At 40.1% G+C, this 23,150-nt stretch overlaps 1 protein-coding gene and 2 long non-coding RNA genes across 3 annotated transcripts; 2 read left to right on the forward strand and 1 right to left on the reverse strand.

Annotated features, from left to right (window-relative positions):
• Window positions 1–6,300: 6,300 nt before the first annotated feature.
• Window positions 6,301–7,687, reverse strand: LOC133710685 (uncharacterized). The gene is made up of 2 exons (XR_009846802.1): window positions 7,231–7,687; window positions 6,301–7,166 (listed from the first exon to the last, which is right to left on the reverse strand). It is a non-coding gene; the product is annotated as an uncharacterized LOC133710685 (long non-coding RNA).
• A 4,496-nt stretch (window positions 7,688–12,183) lies between these two features.
• Window positions 12,184–16,295, forward strand: LOC133710269 (putative calcium-transporting ATPase 13, plasma membrane-type). Its single transcript, XM_062136297.1, has one exon. The coding sequence runs from the start codon at window positions 12,547–12,549 to the stop codon at window positions 15,649–15,651; it is 3,105 nt and encodes a 1,034-aa protein (XP_061992281.1). The 5' UTR covers window positions 12,184–12,546; the 3' UTR covers window positions 15,652–16,295.
• A 4,697-nt stretch (window positions 16,296–20,992) lies between these two features.
• LOC133712701 (uncharacterized) lies at window positions 20,993–22,790 on the forward strand. Its single transcript, XR_009847548.1, has 2 exons — window positions 20,993–21,460; window positions 22,255–22,790. It is a non-coding gene; the product is annotated as an uncharacterized LOC133712701 (long non-coding RNA).
• The last annotated feature ends 360 nt before the right edge of the window (window positions 22,791–23,150 follow it).

Consider the following 23,150-nt stretch of genomic DNA (forward strand, 5'->3'; position numbering starts at 1 on the left):
ACTAGGGTTTTAGTCGTAGAGTTGTAATAGGAGAAGGTTCTAGATTTTCTAGTTATGTCGGATTCTATTACCTTTCATGTACTCTGTAAACTTCCTATATAAAGGGCTCCTACTATCAATAATACAACACAATTCTCCCTGCAATTCCATTTTCACTTAAACACGTTATCAGCATGAGCCCTAACCCTAGCCTAAAAGAAAAAAAACCCTAAAAACCAAAACCCGAAAAATCCCTCACCCTTGCCGCAAACCCTAGCCGTGCTAGCCTACCGCGCCGCAGCCCTGTCTCCTGCCGCAAGCGCTGCAACCCCCCCTGCCGCAAGCACCGTAGCCTCCTACAGCCTCCCCACTGTGCATTTGCTGCCCCGCAGCCCTTCGCCCAGCCTCGCTGCCCCTGCAGCGCATCTGCTGCCCCGCAGCCCTTCGCTCAGCCTCGCTGCCCCTGTAGCGCATCTGCTGCCCCGCAGCCCTTCGCCTAGCCTTGCTGCCCCTGCAACCCGCACACCAGCCTGCAACCCTGCCTTCCGCCCTGCAATCTGCGCTCCTGCCAGTCCGCCAGCGAAGCGCCCCTACGCTTCTGCAACCCTTGCGCAACACCCCGCAGCAGCTAGCCTCGCTGCTGCCCTTGCACCTGCGCATCAGCCCCGCAATGCTGCAGCCCCTGCTGCTCTGCGCATCCGACCCGTTGCAAGCCTTGCTTCATCATATCCTGGTTAGCTTCGCTCCATCACGCCTACATCAACACGCGCGTGACCCAAACCCCGAATCAACAAGTAAGTTTTACGATTAAAGTTCATGCTTTCTTGTCTTTAAATTCCTTTATTTGCTGCAGGATTTGTATAAATATGAACATGGTTTTGAGTATTTAATAAGCGGAATTGTTGGGATTCACGCTTAACGAACTAAGAGCGTTCGTAACAAATGAACTAAGAGTGTTCATAATAAACGAACTAAGAGCATTCGTAATCAATGAACTAATAGTGTTCATAATATTCGGACTAAGAGCGTTCGCAAGCATCAAATTGTGACCATATTAAACATCAATGTTTCAGTTTAATCCAAATATTCTTGGAAATTGATTTCTTGGTAGCATAGCACAGAAATCTTATTAATATTAGTTTTCGTGGAAGCATTGACTCCGAAAATAATTTGTTCTTGTTTCACCCTTTTTCAGGATGTCAAACACGAACAAACTCGATTTTGTTCCATTGGATTATGCAGGCAAAAGATACCTATTGTGGGCTCAGGACGTTGAGCTCCATCTTATTTCCCCTGATCTATTGCACACAATCCAAGAGCTTTGTTCTGAAGGAACTGCTCCAAACCCTCAAACTGAGATTGTCAATTCCAGGGCACTTGCCCTAATGATTCGTCATATGGATAGAGACCTCCAGTTTGAGTTCATGAATGAGGATAGCGCCATAAAGCTTTGGCAAGCGCTTCGTGAACGTTATGGCAATGTTCGTCACTCCCTCCTTCCGAATTTAGAAGCAGAATGGAATGATCTTTGCTTCTCTGACTTTGATACAGTCATACAATTTTATTCGGAAGCTCTCCGCATCACAGGAATGATGCACTTCTGTGGCAAGACGATCACAGAAGAACAATTGATTAAGAAAACCCTCAATACCTTCCTTGTCTATGCTATGAGGTCCTGTGATTTATTTCGGACTCATATAAATGCAAGACGGATCACAACCTTTCAAAAGCTTATTGAAGTTATGGAAATTGCTGAAAGGCAAGACAATGAGCTTGTGAGAAGAGAAATTGATAGGCTTCGAGATAGCTATCCAGAGCATCGTCACATGGCTAGAGAAAGTCGCCATAGACGTCATGATCCATATGATCGAAATTCTTATGAAGGTAGTCGCCAAAGGCGACAATCACGCCACCATAGGAGCCGTGACTTTGAGGGACTAAGGGTTGGAAACCATAGAGCCAACGTTGGCCATGGTCATAATCTTCCAACGCCTCAAGTCCTAGGGACCATGCACATTGCGCCAATGCGCCTCAATCAAGGGAGAATCCTCTTCATGGTATCTATTTCTGATATGGAACGTCTGATCAATGGGCCTGAGTTTGCAATGTACCTAAGAAGGTAGCTGCCTCACAGTGATCAAGACATCGAGTTCAAGAAGACTTTGAATCTGGCGATGAAGACAAAATGCCGCAGATTTTTTTTAGAATGGTCTTTTATTTCCAAGAATTATGTAATGGCAGTTATGCCTTAAATCAATAAATGACAGTTTGTTTTAACTCTTTCTCACTTGGCTCACCTAATTAAGTATGATGTCTAGGAAAGTAATTGAGATTAGTGGTACTTAAGAGAGCCTCGCTCCACCGACATCTCTTCCTACTTTCCTGGTCATATTTGATTGGAGTCACTGAACGGATTGAGTGACTACAATCTGTCTAAGTTTGATTTTTATTTTTGGATTAGACTTTGGTTAAGAAACTTTGATGTAATCATTGACTATTAATAAAGTGTCGATTCTTTTACTTAATGTCTTGGACATACCTTAATTCGAACTTTATTTGAAAGATATAATAGCCACTGGTTTTCATGTGGAAACACATTGTGAGAATGGACAAGAGTTCCTTTGAATCACCTCTAATGACTACGGACATAAACGAGTATCAGAGAAACTTATGTGTCGCTCTAGTGGGTTGTATGCAACCACTATTCAAGTCATTGAATCCAACCATGTCATAGAGATGATTTATGGGATTCTGACACATATAGGATTTGGCATGACCGTTTGGGACACCCAGGTCGTGACATGATGATCCGTGTATTAAAGAGTTCACACGGACATCCATTTTTCAGAACGAAAAGAAGTAAGAACCAAGAATTGGTTCGAGGAGCTGCACATGCGCCTCATAGCACCATGATTGTGCAAGACTGGCCACACATGGCCGGCACCGCCTACCCCCTGCGGCCAATACATGGCATTGACGCCATGTATGGAGACTTGGCTCCTCTCTCTAATTCTCAAAGTAAATTGTGATATTCTGGCTCAACTAAAACCTTCATTGGTTGATTATAAGGCTAATCTTTCGTTATGTAAAGCCTGTTTTTTAGGATCAAGACCATCCTATGCAAAGGACACTAAAGAAATAATTCCATTCTTACATAGAATCCAAGAATCCAAGGGGATTCTATGGATCGACTCAACCAACTTGCGGACTGCTTAGATGTTTTATGCTGTTGGTTGATATGCGGACACGCTGGTCACGTGTCGCACTATCGTCCACTCGTAATGCTGCTTAAGATGAACTCCTAGCCCAAATCATATGGCTACGGGCTCACTACCCGGATCATCCTGTTCAGTCAATTCGACTTGAAAATGCTAGAGAGTTTACATCGAAAATTTTCGATGACTATTGCATATCATTGGGTATTGATATCAAGTATCATATTCCCATGTACACACCCAATTGGTCTCGTGGAAAAGCCACCATTAAACGACTACGATGGTAGCCTGGACATTGGTAATGCGCACCAATATTTCCGCTTGGGTTATGCAATATCGCATGCAGCTATGCTAATTCGTCTAAGACTCATAGCAGCCACTCAACTTTTATTTGCGTTACAGCTAGTGACTGGGTTCGAGTCTAATATCTCGTACTTATGCATATTTGAGTGTGCGGTTCATGTGCCAATTGCGCCGCCACAGCGCATCAACATGAGTCATTGCAACGAATGCATATATATATATTTGTGTTGGACATGAGTCTCTAGCTATAAGTCCGCTATGTAGAACCCTTGACAGACAATCTCTTTTTCGCTGGATTTGCGGATTGACACTTTGATGAGACAGTCTTCCCGTCGTTAGGAGGAGATTAGAACGTCAACGTTCAACAGGAACGACAGGAATTGTCGTGGTCTGTCCCCACTATGTCTCATCTTGATCCCCTAAAAGTTACAAGATCACATATACTTGCTGCAAACATGTCTTTAAGGATTGATGTCCCCACAGGAGGACATGGTGCCACCCAGAGGAGATGGGTATGGCACCACTACCATGGATGGTGGTATGGTGACACTACAAGGTGGCATAATGGCGTCATAGGCCATCGGTTCCGCTAGAGAGCGTAGGAGACCCATAGGTTCGATGGATTCTCGCCCTAGGAAGAGAGCGAGTTTGGCACAACTTGATCCATTAATCATTGATACTCAAAATCCATCTCATGAGAATATTCTGGATTGTGGTTATGTCCAAGAGACATCGTTAGGGGACGCCTCAATGTTAGAACCAATTCCTGAGAATATAGAGATCTCTACGAACTACACTAGTGTACATGAGGACGTGGAATTATTGAGACCAATGACATCGAACCTTACTCCGTTGAAGAATGCCAACGTAGAGAAAATTGGCCTAAATGGAAAGATGTGATCCAGGTTGAATTGGATTCACTAACGAAGAGGAAGGATGCCAACACCTCCTAACATAAAACTTGTTGACATTAATAGGTCTTCGTTAGATAGCGTGATGAGAAAAAGAGATGATAATCTCGCCTTATGGCTCAAGGCTTCTCACAAAACGCCCTGGAATCGACTACGAGAAGACATATTCTTTCGTAATGGATGTCATTGCACTCCACTACCTTGTCAGTTTGGTAGTTTCTAAATAACTGAACATGCAGCTTACGAATGTGGTCACTACGATCTTTATGGGGATCTAGATACGGAATATAATGAAGGTTCTTATGGACGTCATTTACCCAAATCAAGTGGCTCTTGACCACAAAGCGCGTTTGCAATGAGGGTGAAACACTCATTAAAGTGACTACTTGATTGGGAAGGGATATGATGAACTATGCCCTTGCGTTTTCATGACAAGTTCTGGATTTGCAATTGTCACGGTTTATGTTGATAAACATAATTGGAACCCTTGAGAGTTAAGGGAAACCGCTGAACACCTTAAATCCGAGTTTGAGATGAAATACCTTGGGAGAACACGGTTTTGTCTAGATTTAGAACTTGTATACCGTGTCAATAAATGCTTTGCATTTTGATAAAGTCAAAGATGCACTCCCATGGTCGTCCATAGTCTTGACCCTAAGAGGGATACGTTTCGTCCCAGGGATGATGACGAAGACGTGTTAATTGGCAGAAGTGTCTTACCTAAGTGCAATAGGCGCATTATTGTACTTAACACAATACAAGACCGGACACCTCATTTGTTATGACTTGTTGGCTAGATGTAGCCCTGCGCCAACGCAACGCCATTGGACTGGTATAAAGACAATCTTTCGTTACCTAAAATGTACAATAGATATGGGCTTGTTTTATCCCTACAGAGAGAAAAGAAATAACGGAAGTGTGTGATCGGACCCCACAAGGCAAAATGCCACCTTCCGTGATGTTGACGCCGGTGACACCGTCCATGGTGGCCGACGTCCTCCTCCTCCCCTCCATCAAAATGACAACGATGTCTTGATGGGTTTTGCTGACGCAGGGTATCTCTCTGACCCTCACAAAGGTCGCTCCTAAACGGGTTATGTCTTTACCATGGGAAGCACAGCGATATCTTGGAGGTTTACAAAGCAGACCCTTGTTGCTACTTCCTCAAATCATGCAGAGATTATTGCTCTACATGAAGCCGTGCGAGAATGCATATGGCTAAGGTCTGTAGTTAGACACATTCGAGGAACTTGTGGTTTGAAGTCTACCACAGATGAACCTACATGCATTTATGAAGATAATGCAGTTTGTATTGAGCAAATGAAATTATGTTTCATCAAGGGCGACAACACCAAGCATATATCACCTAAGTTCTTTTACAATCAGTAACAACAAGCACTTCTAAATATTGAAGTGAATCAAATCCGATCAGAGGATAATGTAGCGGACTTATTTACTAAGTCGTTACCTAAATCCACCTTCGAGAAACATGTGAAGAGCATCGGATTAAGAAAGTTATCCGAACTCCCATGATTGTTGCAATCAAGGGGAGATATTGACATCAGGGGGAGGTATGATGTCTACATGTTCGATCTCGAAGAGTGAAGGACGTGTTGTGCTCTTTTTGTCCTTCGACTAGAGTTATTTTTGTCTCACATGGTTTTTGTTACCTGGCAAGGTTTTTAGTGAGGCAACGATCAAAGCATCATCACCAAGTTTGAGCGGCACAAGGGGGAGTGTTGAAGGAAGTTGACATCATGTATGCCTCTTGAAACTAGGGTTTTAGTCGTAGAGTTGTAATAGGAGAAGGTTCTAGATTTCCTAGTTATGTCGGATTCTATTACCTTTCATGTACTCTGTAAACTCCCTATATAAAGGGTTCCTATTATCAATAATACAACACAATTCTCTCTGCAATTCCATTTTCACTTAAACAATTAGGAGTCCCTACAAAATACAAGGGGGGGGGACATTGAGCCTAAACCCCTGATTACAATAATCTCTAGAGCACGTCCCAAAATGATATCAAGAGTCCCCTACAAAATACATGTATTCTAACAAGCACCAATTAGCAAATAGTGCACTATTGGCTACTCCATTTGCTTTGACATGGCGGTGACATAACGGAAAGATAACTCGATTACAATGAAGCATAATTACCAAAATCACAACTTTCCTACTATGTTGCCGCCGAAAAACAATTCTGACAACACTTAGTTTCATTCTGCCACTAGGAGTACGTGACCATTTAATAATAGATCGTCGCCTCGCTAGGACAGACAAGGCACTTAAAGTGCACACACAGTCATATAGCCAGATTAGCCCTACAAAATACATGTAAGGACTTATTACACGCCGGAGGCGAAACAACACTAACCAACTAAAGTAAATAAAACCAGATATAAAGAAACCAGCCCCAGGCAGAGCCCAAAAGGAGGGCCCAAGCCCAAACCTCAACCCAGGAACCAAGGGAGACCCAAGAAGCTAGCCAAGTCTGGCCCAACCCCACCACTGCCACCGCTGACAGACCACTGCCTGCACCACCTCGCTTGAACTGTCGGACTGTCGCCATCATCATTTTGTCCTCCCTACCGCACCATGGAAACGCGCCGCCCCTGCTAAACAAATCATCCCCAGAGCAGATCTAGAAAGATTGACCTCTATTGGACTGATCTGATTAGACCCGAGCCCCGCTGCCATGACCACGGCCTCACCCAGCAACAGTCTGCCATCCTTACGCCATGGAATCGCCCTGTCTCTGCCAAAAAAAACCATCCCCAGATCAGATCGAGAAGACCTAACCCAGATCGGACTAATCTTACCAGATTTGAGCCACACCACCATGGCCAAGGCACCACCCCGCAGCCTCCAAACCCTCGCCACCAATTCGCATCACCGACCAGACCATCGGGGGACACACCAGAACCCGACAGTAGCTTCGATCTCCCCTCACCTCACCTCACACCCCACTACCGAAATCTCCACGATCCGAAACAAACGTCGATCGAGGAGTCCGGCTCTCTCCAGACCCACTTAGGGCCAACAAAGTCCCGTCCGACGACGGTGAAACGGCTCGCAGCCGGACAGGGAGGAAGAATTCAGTGTTTCTCTCACGTGTGTGAGCTAGCGCGTTCTCTCCTTTTTTTCCCTACAGATAAAAGTTAAAGTTTATAGATATTCATTCATTGGAGGTCAACTTTTTTATGATACTATTATGAGAAATTCTTACATAGGACAAACGTACCACGTGACGGTGGGACATCCCAATCAAAACTCACTTAAAACTATCCTACTTATTAAAAGGAAATACCAAAAACACCCCCTTGCATATTCACTGATTTGGCAGCCCTACCAGCTATATTTGCCCTACGTAAGAATCTCTCATAATACTATTATTCATGACCACCAAAAAAAAAAAAAAAAACCGATGAAAGTCATGCAAACGAAAGCTTTATCTTCTCTCAAAGAAAAAGAAAAACTCTAGTCACCATCAGAAGAGGAGGGAAGCATTCTCTCCTTCTCCTCTTTTTTCTCTTCGTTTTGTTAAATTTTCTCGATGAGTTACTATCTTGTGGTGAACAATAAGCCCATAAGGGTGATTTGATCTGAATCATGCTCAAATCTAAGTACCTATCACTTCTTTTCGACTTTTCTCTTAACCGAATTTTTCCCTTAAACTCAAAAATTGTGTTTTTCCTAAATATATATCTATCCTCGAGTAGAAGAATATCGTTGTTATTTATCCAAGAGTTTTCGGTCTTCTACATAACATCCAGATTCTTATTCCCTGTTTTATGCAGTTCGATCGTTGGAGATAGAATCGTTCTCAAATCATGCCTCTATTCGGCAATCGATCGTTTCTTGGTTAGATACTTACGGCTCCATTGCTTCAAATTGTAGCGAGAACCATAATTCAGGCTTTAGGTTTTTTTTTTTTTTTTTTTTTTTTTTTTGGGGTGTGTAGGATTATTTAAGATTTAATGTTGGTCTTGGTGATGTGAGATTAATAGTTGTTGGTGTGACTTTCGTTCGTTTTAGTTTTTTCATTGGTGTCATACTTTATATTGTCGCTGTCTTGTTGAGGTTAGTGTGTTTGTTGGGAAGGTTTGCTTAGTTTTGATTTTTGAACTAATGCTGATAAGACACTGTTTGCACCTTGGTCCACCTGCACCAAGGCAAAAAAATCAGCATTTTTTGCACTCAAATGCCCCATTTTGCCCCTCATTTTGCCTATGATCTACCTGGACCTTGGTCCATAGTAGAATTTTTGTTTATCTAATGCAATTGGTTGGTTTAATGAAAATAAATAAATCAACAAAAACAAAAAAGCAAAAAATATAACCTTCCAGTCTTCCACATAGGTGGAAAATGATTAGAAAGGGAGGGACACCTAATTCTGGGAATGGATTGATGTTGATAAAGCTTAGAAAATTAGAAAGGTGGGCCTGTGTACTTCAAGATTTCTTGATCTCAAAGCTTTGTTCCATATGTACAGGAGGCTATGAGATATATGTGCTAAATGCTCATGATAGTGTGCATTGTTTGGACTTCTTGCTTAGCTTTCTACATGTTTAAAAGCAATCCATACTGGTCATTGGACCCTCTACATTCCTTTTCTCATTTAGAGAAATTGAAAGAAATAGTTGGTGGACATCCACCCTATAATTCACTCACTTTACAACACAATATTAGTCATGGAATGATGATCCCATCGAATAGTAGTGCAGCCGTCTAGGTCTCTTTCCTGTACTAGTTTTCTGCAAAATCCCATTCTATATGGTAAATAATACTCGAATAGGATGATGTAGGATAGATTAGCGACACGTTTTGCGTCCCTGTGCTTTGAGGCATTGATCTCTAAACTATAAACAACAGTAGCCGACCATATATGCTATATACGTGCTGGTAACGTACACACTCCAGTAAATTCATTTTGCACTTTACAGTTAATTTTCTCTTAATCAACTACAGTTAAAATATTCAACCAATCATAGAGAGGAATGAGTACTGCAGAATGATTTTTACCAAGAACATATATATAGCAAAAGTTTGAACAAATCAAAAGAAGAATGCTTATTTGTTTTATCCTTAGTCATCAGCCTGTATGTACAAAAAATTGTGAACCGGTCTTTTTTTGGCAAAGGTGAACCTGTCTTAATAGTTCTTTGTAGAAGTCTGCGTTATTAAGCAACTGGAGTACTTTATCATATGCCTTAACTTTACTTCGTATTAGAGTTTACAAAAGATAAAAGCAGGTAGATCATTCTCAAAAAAGAAAAGAAAAAAGATGAAAGGTAGATCAACGTCTAACCCCAATCAAGAACGTATTAGAGAAGTTTCTCGAATTTCTTGAATTTTGATCAATATTACATAGAATGTCAATACAATGTCCTCCACCCAAATGAAAGTCTATAAAGAATATTAAAGTCTTGCATAACAAGAAAACCATCCAAACTAGAAAGGTAAAACAAGACCCAAAAAGAAAAGGAAATCCAAATTTGCACGTAAACTTACAGTGCATATATGACTATCTAAACGACTTTTTTGATTGTACATCATAACATAGCGAACAAGTGTCTCGTAATTTCCTTTTCGAAAATGTATCATGGACCCCAATTGGACTTCATGGCCAAAAGTTACACTATTTCAAAGTAATCTCTCATGTACACCCTTGCATCACGCCAACAGCTATCGAGCTTATCTGTCACTTGTTTACGTGAGAGAAACTCAAAATCACAATCATAACAATAGTTAGACAATACCCAACCATTATTCGGCTTCCTTTTCACACTTGTACGTGGGTGGAAAGTTGTTAACCACTTGTAAGGAACTTGATCAGCAAAGCCCAAATTTAGTTGACTGACTCCCATTGATCGTATACTTGCAAAATAGTTTCTCTGAGGACTAGCTAGGAATCTGCCCAAACAAAACTGACTTCATGATTCTATGGATTGTGGACTCTACGTGCTTAATTCGTCATGGTTTTAATTTCCTTCTCCCTCCATCGCTATTGTGAAGGATTGAAGGAAATTACGATGGTCATTAGTCTTAGTTAGAAGTCTCTCTCTTTGCAATAGATGAGAACCCACAGTTAAGTTGTGCAAGAGTTCCAGTGTGGAAGTCAACGTTGACTGTCAGAGTCAAAAACCAGTGACCACGTCCCTCCGATTGGAATCTGGGAGCTCCATTCCTACGTCAGTCATACATTTCAAGTCATGAGGTCACCATACTTTGCTCATCAAACTTGGGCCCCATTTAGTACTGTGGGATGGAAAGTAATCTTTTTCTCATGAATTTTCCACTCGAAAGTCTTTTTCTCATGAATTTTCCACTCCAAAGTTTCATAACAGTAGGTAAGTCGTCATAAAGTTGTTAAGAAGTATTAATTAATGAAGGAAAAACTGAGTAATAAATGCAAGGAAAGAGGGAGTAAGATGAATCCCTTAAGGAATGCATGAAAGAACCACTGGACTCTTCTCCATATTTTTCTGTCTATCACGAAACTTTTTATTTTTATTTTTTGAATCCCAAATACAACAAAGGATCGAGTTTTATTTCTCAATACTTTAATTTCGCAAACCTTTTTTTTTTTTTTTTTGATTTGGCAATCACACGGTGTCCTCAAAGGCTTCCTAGGCTCAGAGACTAATCCGTGCTCGGAGAATCTTGTTAGAACGCTTCCTCCCCCCTGGCCACCAAGAATATATTGGGATTTAACCTTAATAAGCGTCGGCGGGATTCGAACCCGAGTGTGGGGGTTTCACACCTAGAGGCTCTTAACCAGGTTTAAAAACCTTTAATTATCTATTCTAGCTTTTCTAGTCGAAATTATGTATGCCTGCTTGAATATTAAGAAACGAAAGCTGACACGAATAAATATTCCTCTTTCCTCATCCTTTTAGGGTTGGTTCCCCATCCTTTTAGGGATTCTTAAAAGCCTGGTTACACACACACACACACACACACACACATATATATATATATATATATATATATTTTTTTTTTTTTGGTGGGGAGTGCTGCCTACACAAGCACTTGCGTCTGAGAATTCTCAGACTCCAGTTCCTCATTTGACACGTGGCTCCTCATTTTCTTTTATTTAATTTCTTATGAAATATTAAATATTTGTTTCATTTTTCCATTTTTACCCTCGTCTCTGTCTTTCTCTCTTCCCATGATCAAAATCATCAGGTCTATGATTCCATCAGTATTCCTCCGTTCCCAGGTACGAAAATCAAATTTGCAGTCATCATCAAAACAAGAAAGAAAAAGAAAACATGCAATAATTCATACTCATTACCTCTATCGAAGCCGAAGCCTAACAAACAAACAAAGAATCAAGATTGAATCTGATTTTCTTTTTCTCTTTAATTACGTACTCTCTTCTGCTACACAGACCCAATAAAAAGTAAGGGTCATACGAAGTCTCCCTCCGGTGCCTAGGTCACCCAGACCTTCCGGCGCCACCGCGACAACCACCGCAGCGTATCTAGATCTAAATCTCCGATCCAACCCTTCCCGCCGACGTCACCCATCATCGCTAAAATCATCATTTCTCTGATTTCTCTATCTTATTTTTATTTGCTTAGAAAGATTCAAGTTGTGATTTTTGTGGAATTGTTGGAATTCAAACTACAAAGAAAGAGGAGTAACAGAGAAGCCTTCAGAGAGGGGGAGAAAGAATGAAAGAGATGAGGGTAAAAGAGGAAAACTGACGGAAAGATTTAACAAACAGTTAAGAATTAAATAGAACAAACTGAGGAACCCCACGTGTCAAATAAGAATTCTCAGACGCATCTTCATGTAGCGCTGCTTCCTACTTGGACGGCAAGTATTTACTTCCCGTCGTTTCTCGGAAATTTACACTGTCGATTTTAATACGTTTCGGTTTATTATATAAGCCAACATTCTGGTCGATGGTAACTCACTCTGGATCATCCTAGAGAATTGCTCACAGTAGTTCATGTACCGGCCCTTTGTCTTGATTTCCTGTTGTCTAACTCTAAACAGATTCAAATTTCGATTATCTGAGATCGATCATAATATAAAACAGTTCCCCTACACATCCTTTTCTTTCACAGCTAGCTAGCTTTTCCCACAATATATAATTCTAATACTTCCAGGGCTGCTTCGAAACCATGTCTAGTAGTTCTGCTAGTAACTTGCATGCAAAAGTGTGGAGCATCGAGTTGATCCTAGATGTTCGAAACAAAAGTCTTAACGTGCAGAAGAGAAAGTGGCATTCTGCCTTTGTGGCCATCTACTGCTCTAGAGCCTTCCTCAAACCTCCTGTGCTAAAAGACATCAACATGATCAACACCAAATTACTATCTCGCTCTCCCTCTTACACAACCATTAGTGTTGATGATTCGGTTTCGGTGCCAGACGCTAATGGCTTCAGAATAGACCAAACAAGACTCACTGAGCTTGTGAAGGCAAAAGATCTAAACCAGCTCCAGGAGTTGGGAGGGGTTCAAGGTGTAGGAAAAGCACTCGAAACTGATGTAGAGCATGGAATTCATGGCGAAGATGCTGAAGACATTCTCAAGAGAATCGAAGCGTTTGGTTCCAACACATACAAGAGACCACCAAAAAAAGGCTTCTTACATTTTGTTTGGGAAGCCTTCAAAGACCTCACAATCTTAATCCTCTTGGGATGTGCTGCGCTTTCTCTTGGTTTTGGAATCAAAGAGCATGGATTAAAAGAAGGTTGGATTGACGGTGGAAGCATATTTCTTGCAATCATTCTAGTTATTTCTGTTTCGGCCATAAGCAACTATAGACAGAGCATACAATTTGACAAATTGTCAAAAGTCAGTAATAATCTCCAGATTGAGGCTGTGAGAAAGGGAAGGCGCCAACAGATTTCGATATTTGATATTGTGGTTGGTGATGTCATTTGTTTGAAGATTGGAGATCAAGTTCCAGCTGATGGATTGCTTCTGGATGGCCATTCTTTATCAGTAGATGAATCAAGCATGACGGGGGAGAGTGACCATGTTGAAATTAGCATTACTCAGAATCCATTCTTATTTTCTGGAACTAAAATTGCTGATGGTTATGGTCGGATGCTTGTCACATCTGTTGGCATGAACACAAATTGGGGTGAAATGATGAGCAAAATCAGCCAGGACACGAGTGAAAAGACGCCTCTACAAGCACGTCTAGACAAGCTAACTTCGTCTATAGGTAAAGTTGGTTTGGCAGTTGCTTTCTTAGTTCTTTCAGTCATGTTGGTTCGATACTTCACAGGGAATACCGTGGATGAGAATGGAAGCAAAATGTTCAATGGCAGCAAGACAAAAGTAGATGACATAATAAATGCTATCATTGGAATTGTAGCAGCTGCGGTTACAATTGTTGTAGTAGCAATTCCAGAAGGTCTGCCATTGGCTGTGACTCTCACTCTTGCTTATTCCATGAAGAGAATGATGGCTGATAATGCAATGGTACGGAAGCTCTCTGCTTGTGAGACCATGGGGTCTGCTACAACAATTTGTACAGACAAAACAGGTACTCTGACCATGAACCAGATGAAGGTGACTAAGTTTTGGTTGGGGAAAGAATCTGTGGAAGAAGAAGCTTATTCATCTATTTCTCCTTGTGTTCTCGACTTTATTCAAGAAGGGGTTGCTCTCAATACAACTGGTAGTGTGTACAGGCCTAGCTTGGATTCAAAAATTGAGATCTCTGGCAGTCCAACCGAAAAGGCTATTCTGTCATGGGCGGTTCATGATACAAAGATGGATATGGAGAAAGTGGTGAAGAGTTGTAGCATTCTCCATGTTGAGGCTTTCAATTCACAGAAGAAACGTAGTGGGGTTTTGATTAAGAGGAAGGCAGATAATACAGTCCAAGTACATTATAAAGGAGCTGCAGAGATGATACTAGCAATGTGTACAAGTTACTATGATGCCTCTGGAATTGTTAAGGATATGGATTACAATGAAAAAATGAACTTTGAGCAGATTATTCAAGGTATGGCAGCCAGCAGCCTCAGATGCATCGCATTCGCACATAAAGAAGTTGCTGCAGAGGAGCAAGTTGAAGGAGACCAGAAAGTTGCGCTAAAGGAAGATGGTTTGACCCTATTGGGACTTGTAGGTCTTAAAGATCCATGTCGTCCAGGAGTGAAGAAAGCAGTTGAAGACTGTCAATATGCAGGTGTGAACATCAAAATGATCACTGGCGATAATGTTTTCACTGCAAAAGCCATAGCTACTGAGTGTGGGATACTCAGGCCTGATCAGGACATGCTCGGAGCAGTCATAGAAGGTGTTGAATTTCGCAATTACACTCCAGAACAGAGAATGGAGAAGGTTGAGGCAATATGTGTAATGGCGAGGTCTTCTCCTTTTGATAAGCTTCTGATGGTACAATGCTTGAAGCAGAAAGGTCATGTAGTTGCAGTGACAGGTGATGGAACCAATGATGCACCAGCATTGAAAGAAGCTGATATAGGACTTTCTATGGGGATTCAAGGCACAGAAGTTGCTAAAGAGAGCTCGGATATTGTGATCATGGATGATAACTTTGCTTCAGTTGCTACAGTTTTGATGTGGGGGAGATGTGTGTACAATAATATCCAGAAGTTCATCCAATTCCAGCTCACTGTCAATGTTGCAGCTCTTGTGATCAACTTTGTAGCCGCAGTTTCAGCAGGTCAAGTCCCGTTAACAGCAGTTCAGTTATTGTGGGTGAACTTGATCATGGACACACTTGGAGCTCTTGCTCTTGCCACAGAAAAGCCCACAAAAGAACTCATGGAGAAGCCACCAGTGGGAAGGACAGCGCCTCTCATCACAAACGTCATGTGGAGGAACCTCTTGCCTCAAGCACTGTACCAGATAACAGTCCTCTTGATCTTGCAATTCAGGGGCAAAGCAATCTTTGGTGTCACTGATAAGGTAAAGGACACATTGATCTTCAACACTTTTGTGCTTTGCCAGGTTTTTAATGAGTTCAATGCGAGGAAGCTAGAGAAGAAGAATGTCTTCAAGGGAATACACACCAACAAGTTATTTATGGGAATCATTGCAGCAACAATTATTCTCCAAGTGGTGATGGTAGAGTTTCTTAAGAAATTTGCAGATACAGAGAGATTGAACTGGGGACAATGGGGTATATGCGTTGGCATTGCAGTCATCTCTTGGCCAATTGGCTGGGTGTTCAAGTCAATACCTGTTCCAGAGAAATCCTTTCTCAGTTATCTAAAGATGAAGAATTATAAGAGCAACATTTGAACTTTGAAGCTCCAGGCTGGATCCATTAGTAAATCTGATAGTAAATTTTTTTTTTATAAAAATACTGTAGTTTGAAATTTAATATATACCATATATAAGATATAATGAAATTTGAACTTTATCTATGTTCAACTGTCATTTTATATTTTTACTTCCCTCCCTCAATTGATGTAATATACACTATTTTTTTTCCCAAGGACAGAAATAACATTTTTTTTCGATGACAAAGGACAGTGAATAACATGATTTTGACATCATTCTTTCTATAAGCTTCATCTGCAGAACTGAAAGATTTTGTAAAGCCTTTTTTAATAATTTGGATATTTCTCACAGAATCTACATTCATTCCTTGACTCCCTTCCTCCCTCTAATTGTTCCTATTCCCCTTCATCACTTATATGATGTGTCTAGAACAAAATTCCTTTGTGAAAGCTTAATGAGCTAAGCTGGTGCAGTCTTTTGTTTCTGGTGTCCGGCCGGGACCACCAGTTAATCAAAAAATAAAATTTAATGTAACAATCTCACATTTAGTATCTCCTATATTTTGATCTATAATGGTCTATACTTTCATATACTATAAAAAGAAAACAAAATGCTAGCTTTTACTGTCAAACATGTATTAATCGTCATATAAAGATTGAGCAATGTACCTCATGAGTCATGAATGGCTGCAACAGAGTCGATCACAACAGCAGCAACATTTACAGTGAACTGGAATTGGATGAACTTCTAGATCTGATTGTAAACGCATCTGCTCCACCTCAAAACTGTGGCAACTAAAGCAAACTTATCATCCATGATCACAATGTCTGAGCTCTCTCTAGCAACTTCTGTGCCTTGAATTCCCCTAGAAAGGACTATATCAGCTTCTTTCAATGCCGGTGCATTATTGGTGCCATCACCAGTCACTGCAACTACATGACCTTTTTGCTTCAAGCATTGACCATCAGAAGCTAATCAAAGCAGAAGACCTTGCAATTACACATATTTTCTCAACCTTCTCCATTTTCTCTTGTGGAGTGTAGTTGCTAAATTCAACACCTTCTATCACTGTTCCACTGAACATATCTTGACCAGGTTCAAGTATTCCACATTATGTGGCTAGGGCTTTTGAAGTGACAACAATAACACCAGTGATCATTCTGATGTTCAGAGCTGCATATTGACAGTCTTCACCTGCTTTCTTCACTCCTGACCAACATGGACTTTAAGACCTACAAGTCCCAATAGGGTCAAGCCATCTTCCTTTAGCACAACTTTCTGGTCTACCTCAACTTCCTCCTCTGCTGGAACTTCTTTATGTGCGAATGCGATGCATCTGAGGCTGCTTGCTGCCATACCTTGACTAATCTGCTCAAAGTTCATTTTTTCATTGTAATCCATATCCTTAACAATTCCAGAGGCATCGTAGTATTGCTAGTATCATCTCTGCAGCTCCTTTAAAGTGTACTTGGACTGTATTATCCGCCTGCCTCTTAATCAAAACCCCACTACGTTTCTTCTGCGAATTGAAGGCCTCAACATTGAGAAAACTATAACTCTTCACCCTCCATAGTTATCCCAGCAGAAATTTCACTTTCGTTGTCGACCACAACAATTGTAACTGCATTTGAAAAAGAATGGCCAGTCAGGAATGATGTAATACACTTGTAAATAATAGCCTTCTAGATCTAGAAGGAAACCCATCAAATGAAACTTGATCTCAAATCTTTAACAATTCAATGTGACAATACGAACCTCCATTTTGATTGTGCTGCTTGCTCCCTCTCACAGCTTCAATTTGCAACGTGTCGTTGACATTTGACGATCTGTGAAACTGTCTAATCTTACTGAAGTTACCAATGGCTGACACAGAAACGATGAAAAAGATGTAAAATTTGCTTAAATCAAAACCCCCGCTATATGCTTTCCAAACCAAGAGAAAGCTCACCAGTAATTTTGTGTTATTTGAAGGATTCCCAGACAAAAATGTAAGAACCCCTCATGTCGTTGGTGGGTTTCCTGTATTTTGAAGACGGGCAAGGGCACCGGTTAGGTTGAAGGAGTGATTCCCCCACCCATATTATTATTATTTAAAGTAGGAGAGTACAACGAGGGACACATAGAGCTTAAACCTCGTGAGAGATTACAACCGTCACCTTGAACTGGGGGAGGCAATTTCTGTATTTGTTTAAAGCAATTTATCTACCGGTTGGTGGGTAGCAACATCACCTTGAACTGGGGGAGGCAATTTCAGCTGGCACTAAAATGGAAAGTAGTAGGCGTTGGGGTTGTTTGGTATTTGCAAATTTGGGTAGAAAAGTTTCAACTTTGAAGAAAGAGAGGAACAACAAGAGCAGAAAATTGATGAGGAGAACTGAAGATGAAGATATAAAAACAACATTTTGATTGAGCAAGGAATGGCTGGAATGTCTGACACACACAGAGACACATACATATAGGCTGTTTGAGAATGAAAAAGAATCCAAACGTTTAATTTGAATCTTCTTCTGGGTCACAGTTATACGTTTACTTTGACACTTTCAACTCCAACTCGATCAGTTCGAAAGTCTCTCTCTTTCCTTGACAGGACATCACTGTCGGACAGAGAACATAGAATACTCTACTACTACTAGTCCACCATATATATATATATATATAAGCCAGAAGCCCAAAATGATCGACATATGCAATGATGAGAATGAGTAAAAGCTTTTATATACTACCGTATCGTAAACGTGTGTCCCAGTCATTCTCAAAAAAAAAAAAACGTGTGTGCCAGACAAAGCAGCTTTGACGCCGCCGCGTCCTTAACATCAACAATTTTCCACAGCTGACGCTGATCGAGAAGACTGTTAGCGACATGAGAAAGTCTTGCGTAGGGCGTGCGTAAATGACACGTGGTAGGGCTGTCCAATCAGGTTCTTAGCAGGGGGATATTTTGGATATTTCACTATAAAAATCAGGAGCATTTTCAGAATACATATAAAATTTGGTGAGTTTTGATTGGGCAGCCGCACCATGTGGCTGTGCGGCTGCCGTATGTAAGAATTTTTCGCTAATTATAACTAAAGCATTCAACCGAAGACTTACTGGAAGCCAAAATTAAGCACATGCAAAAAAATTAAGCACAAGAAAAAAAATTAAGCACATGCAAGTATGCAACCAGGGAGGAGACAATAGTGGGAACAAGACAGCTGATCCCTTTACATGGTTCGTTTGATAGATTCAAATATCTTTTGACAAATTCAAATATACATTTTTTTTTTGGATAAATGATAAAAAAAAATTCATCTTAACGCCACCTAATATTAAATTAATCACCCAAACTTGTCTATATTAAAATAGTCCACAACATTTTAAAAATAATGTTTAAAAATAATGTTTAATCAGGTCATTTTAATACATTTGTCAAAATTTTCATTCCAATTTTACAATTTTTCATATTAATCCCTCTCTTCTTCTCCCGCAACCAAAACCACCTCTACTCTACTTCACCTCCGCCATAGCACCTCTACTCTACTTCACCTCCGCCATAGCACAACCATGTCCACCATCATCACTCCAAAATCCATTCCTTACCTCCAATCAGGAAAGCGAATTCATGCCCAAGTCTCTCTTCGGATTTGATCGTAAAATCCATATATGCCCAAGCACTTGCCTGGTTTCATTTGATCATAGAATGAAAGCTTTGCTTTCTTTAATGAAGCTGACACTTGGGGCTTCGAAAAGCGTTATAGTCAGTGACATACTGTGACATGACATGAATTATAACATGTACTATGACATGAACTGTGACATGAAACAATGAACTATGACATTAATAGTGAATTCATATTGTATAATTTAAAGTGACAGTTCATGTCACAGTACATGTCATAGTGCATGTCTGGAGACAGTTCATGTCATAGTACCGTCGCTAACCCCCTCATCTCCTTCTCCATTGATACTACATTACTACTTCTGGTCAATACCAAAAAGGTAGGTCACCGTCGCCGGCGCATGTGCTATCCGAGGGCACCAAGTTTCTGCAAGTGGAGAAGTATACTGATTCCTTCGTGATCATTTGGATACTGCAAGCAAAGAAAACAAGGTATCCTACGTACATCTCTGATTTGCTTCGATACGAAACCTAATGCGGCGGCGTTGGCAACGCTGCACAGCCTCCATGACTCAATCAGTAAAGGAGTGGTTGCCAGCCAACTCACTGCTCTCGAACCTACACGCATTAGTTAAGTACCAATTAATTAGAGAAGGACATGGTGTTGGCTGAGGTGGTATCAGAGAGAGAGGGAGGGAGGCATTAGTTAAGTACCAATTAATTAGAGAAGGACATGGTGTTGGGTGAGGTGGTATCAGAGAGAGAGGAGAGAGAGAGAGAGAGAGAGAGAGAGAGAGAGAGAGAGAGAGAGAGAGAGAGAGAGAGAGAGAGAGAGAGAGAGAGAGAGAGAGAGAGAGAGAGAGAGAGAGGTAAAAATTGTAATTTATGTTATTTTTAATGTCAGGTTGCTAAGAGATGGACTGAATTAACATAAATTATTTTGTTTGACCGAATCTAATATAACACATGTTAAAATGACCTAAGTTATCATTTTCCCTTTTTAGCCAACTAACGAAACTTCAATTATACCCACGAAAAGTGGACAACCAACAGAATACAATCCCAAAGAAAAATTAGACACAAAAAGTGGCGCAAATCAGAGTACAAGCTCTATAATTAATCACCAACTAATAGAACCAAATGGAAGAAGAAGTTGACGCCACCATGATAGGAGCATTTTAATGTGGTATTTTAATAGTTAATTCCTCACATTTTGCTTAGTTAATTCCTTAACGAATCGATTTTTAACTTAATTTCTATTTTTTTAGGTACATTGGAGTAGATGATGATGAAATGAGCATTAGGTCCATAATTACATATAAATGATGGAGAAAAATGGAAATGTACTAAAAGGTCAAGTTTACACATTTTCCTACTCCGGCTAGGAGAAACCAAGCCAAGCAAGGAAGAAGGAGCGGCCGCCTGACCAAATGAACTCCAAATGAGCTGAAACTTTCCAGACCCATTCTAGACATCCTAAGGATCATTTCTTATGAAGAGTGCCAGAGCTAGAATTGAGTGGAAGGCCTTCAAACAGTCAGCCCAATTTCCTGCAGAAGCAAAACTGGAAAACTGGACCCGTAAGGAGTCCAGCAGAGATTCTGGCCCAAAGGCATGGAAATAAATTCTGAAATTTTATCAAAATGATCTACACTCATGGTAGATCATTTCATATGAAGAAGTCAATAGCCAAATCGGAAGTCCTGTTGGAGAAATAATTGAAGGAATAAAGGGGCAGAAACTGACCTAAAGCCAGCTCAATATTCACATGTTCATGTTTCCTACCCACATGAAGAAAGCTAGATGCTTTTCTCTTTTTCCTTGGATATATTTTTCTGCTCCAATAGATCATCATCACTTCCATACTTCTGCACCTTCATGCCTTGCTTTCATTTCATCATTACTCCATCTTTTCCATATTTTACAAACCACTTTCATTATTTTTCTTCCATTTATCATTTCACTCTTCTTTTTCTTCCCTATATAAACACCTTCTCCTCTCACTCTAAACATATTCCTTCATCCATTCCATCTTCTTTGTCTCTCCATTTCCTTTCCATTTTCCTTTCCATCCTCTAGTTTCAAGTTTAGTCATCTCCACGAGTTCAAGCAAGGCCAAAGAAGAAGAAGAGAAGCCGTGAGCACTTCCATCCATAGCCATCCTTGAAGCTTGCTTTCGAGTTTCAAGAATCCACAACATGAATCATCCATCTCATCTTCATCCACGGTGTAATCCGATTCTCCTTTGTAACATTTGCTTTGAATTTCGTTGGTTATGAACTAGTTGACATATATGTTTGAACAAAGTATTATTTCTGGAATTTTTATGATTAATTGAGAATTTTCAGATTCATGTATTGCGATTCATTGTTGCTTTTGTGTGAGTGTTTGATTAAATTTGCATGATAGATATCTTTTGTATTTTAATCTTAAATGGTTCGAAACTTTTAGGGTTTTTATATGATTGGTGCTACGAATTTAAGAACATGAATCAACTTTTTGGTTTTGTGTTCTTAAATCGAAAAGTAGTAAAGGTTTTGTGCAAAAATCGGATTTAATCAAAGAGAATTGCAATTAGGTGGACTTTTTCATACTAAGTTGCACACTTGAGTTGATAGCCTTTCTAGATGCTTATTGCGTTGAACATGTTATGATTGACTAGCTTTCTAGGGCTTGAATGCATGTTTGATAGGATTAGTCTTTGTGCTTTCACTTAGATTAATTAGCATTGAAAAGTAAAATATGGGAAATTGTTTGCTTTTAACGTTTCACATGATCAACTCCTCTTGCATGACTTTGATGAACAATGTTAGAGTTTGAATCGATTTTAATCATGATTTTCGGTTTTGATCTTTGTTTTCTCATTCCATTCGTTTACTTATGTTTTATTTGTTTTCTTAACTTAGTTTATTTTTCGAAAACCAAAACCAAAAACTCCCCTTTGAATTCGTAAATAGTGATGTATATGTGTGAATATTATACTTTGTTTTAATTTTAATTGTTTAATTGTTTGAAAATGACAGGTGTACCCTCAATCCCCGGAATAGAACGATCCCTATTTGCTTATACTACTAACGATGTTTTCAGGGTTAAATTATGCGCTTGCTTTGAGCGTATCACACCAGCTGTCACCACAATGGACCTCATTGTTAAACCAGCAAAACTCACTCCAATGGCCAAAAATCTGACCCAAACTAGGGGTCATCATTTGGTCCTTGGGCACTAAGCCCATTTCAAGCGTGCTCGGCCCGACCCTTGCATTTGGGCGGGTCGGCCCAGCCTTTTCTCAAATATGGTAAGGTATAGGCCATGCAAATAAAGGTCGGCTTACCCCTTAACTGCCATGCAAATAAAGTCCGGCCTGGTCTATTTGAGCTTTTAAGGGCCAAGCCTGCCCAATCAAGCCCTAATAATTTTCTATTTTTTCTATTTTCTAAATATGTTGATCTTTTTCTTTTTTTCCACATACAATTTATCCCTATCTTTTTTGAAGGGCAATTTATCCCTATCTTATTTTGTAATTGATTTAATAAGCTTTATTTTTTCTTTTTACTTGTTATTTTCTTTGTTAAAAAATAATTAATTTTGAGAGATAATTAATTGAATATAACCACCTTAACTAATATTTATAAATGTTATTAAGCTAATTTCAATGAATATATATATATATTATAAAGTAGAGAAAAGATAAAAAGAGAATAGTTGGGAGGAAGTAGAAGTGTTCTAATTCAGTCTCATTAGCCTCCTTTATATAGAGGTAGGGTTTACATCAAAGTAAATAACTAATGAGTATTTACGTGGACAGCCATATAGATAATAATATTTACAACACTCTGACTTGACTCATAAACTCTCGCAAGCGTACGAATCGTTGTCAAGTAAGGAAAGTATTTGGACCTTGATTATCGTACCTCGGGGA

This window comes from Rosa rugosa, chromosome 5 (genome assembly GCF_958449725.1).
Source record: "Rosa rugosa chromosome 5, drRosRugo1.1, whole genome shotgun sequence".
NCBI lineage: Eukaryota > Viridiplantae > Streptophyta > Magnoliopsida > Rosales > Rosaceae > Rosa > Rosa rugosa.